The 1,343-nt window shown below is 67.4% G+C and overlaps 1 protein-coding gene across 1 annotated transcript; it reads right to left on the bottom strand.

The window, feature by feature from the left end:
• Positions 1-652: 652 nt before the first annotated feature.
• MRPS18B (mitochondrial ribosomal protein S18B) lies at positions 653-1,343 on the bottom strand (the record flags this gene model as incomplete). Its single annotated transcript, XM_085322665.1, has 4 exons — positions 653-941; positions 1,026-1,085; positions 1,157-1,223; positions 1,305-1,343. Coding segments are annotated over 4 exons (381 nt in total), but the record flags the coding sequence as incomplete, so codon positions are not given.

The raw sequence follows: 1,343 nt of genomic DNA, 5'->3' as shown, positions 1-1,343 counted from the left end.
GCCGCCTCTTCGCCTCTGCCCCTAGCAACAGGCCCCGCCCCTAGCAACAGGACACTCTCCTAGCAACCGCCCCCCTCCCTGCCCCTAGCAACCAGCCCCTCACAAGGCCCGCCCCTAACAACCAGGTGCCCTCCCTGTTCCTAGCAACAGCAGCCGCTCCTAGCAACCGCCCCTCCCCACACACCACCCCTAGCAACCGGTGGATGTCCCTAGCAACCAGACCCCCATGCTGCTCCTCGGGACTGCGGCTGCCCCTAGCAACCGGCCCCTCCTCATCCTCCACCACCCCTAGCAACCAGCCCTGTCCCCACCCTTAGCAACCAGGCCTCCTTCCCCTAGCAACGGGCCCTCCCAGCAGCGAAGCATCATGGGAAAGTGTCACCCACCCTTCCCCGAAGGCATCGGGGGAGAAGAGCCAACTACCAACCACCGCTCCCACCCCAGGGCATCATGGGACACAGTGGCCTTGCCCTACTGCATCATGGGAAGCCTGCCGCCACGCTTCCCGCCCCACAGCATGCTGGGAGACAGGTCCCATGTTCCCCTAACCCAAGCCACAGCGGCCATTTTGGCTACGCGGCGGCCATTYTGGCTACGCGGCGGCCATTCTGGAAGCCCCGGTTTCCCCTTTCCAGAGCAGGGCAAGCAACGAGACGAAGAGCCAGGCCAGCACCCGCTTTATTCGCCCGCCCTGGGGAAGGGGCTTCGGGGCAGGGGGCCGCCCCGCTAGGCCGGCGGCCCGTCCTCCTTGAGGTAGCCCTGGTAGATGCGGCGGAGGCGGGCGACGGCGGTGGCGGGGGGCTGGCGCCACTCGTACCACGGGTACCAGGGGGCCCCRCGTTGCAGCTCGGGCGCCGGCGGCGTCTTGCTCACCGCCGGGTGCCGGTTGCTGTAGTCCTCCCGCGGCGCCGCCACGTAGGGCACCTGCAGCCACAGCAGCCCTGAGGGGAGAAGCGAGGGGGGCGGTGAGGGGGCCCCACGGGGGCCGGCTAGCACGCCCCGCTCCTCCCTTCTTCTCCGCTCACCGTGGTCCCGCGCCTGCTCGACGGCTTTCGTCAGGTTTTTGTGCTGCTTCATGCAGATACCTGCAAAGGGAGAACGGATGGTGAGAGCGGCAGCCACRGCACCCCGCGGCGCCCAAGGGTGCTGGCCTCACCCGTGTACGTGGGGTGGTAGACAACACCCGAGTGGGGGCAGATGAACTGGTCCAGGAGCTTGACGTTCTGCGGGGAGGAAGAGGAGCAGGTGAGCGAGCGGCGAAGGATCATCCTCTGCCCCCACCTTCCTCCCTTCCCCAAACTCACTCGGAAATCTAGGAAGAGGTTGCGGTCGCGGCAGATGGG

The sequence above is a fragment of the Rhea americana genome, unplaced genomic scaffold (assembly GCF_003343005.1).
Source record: "Rhea americana isolate MKP2758 unplaced genomic scaffold, rheAme1 scaffold_792, whole genome shotgun sequence".
NCBI lineage: Eukaryota > Metazoa > Chordata > Aves > Rheiformes > Rheidae > Rhea > Rhea americana.
This window is presented reverse-complemented; position numbering and strand designations above follow the sequence as displayed.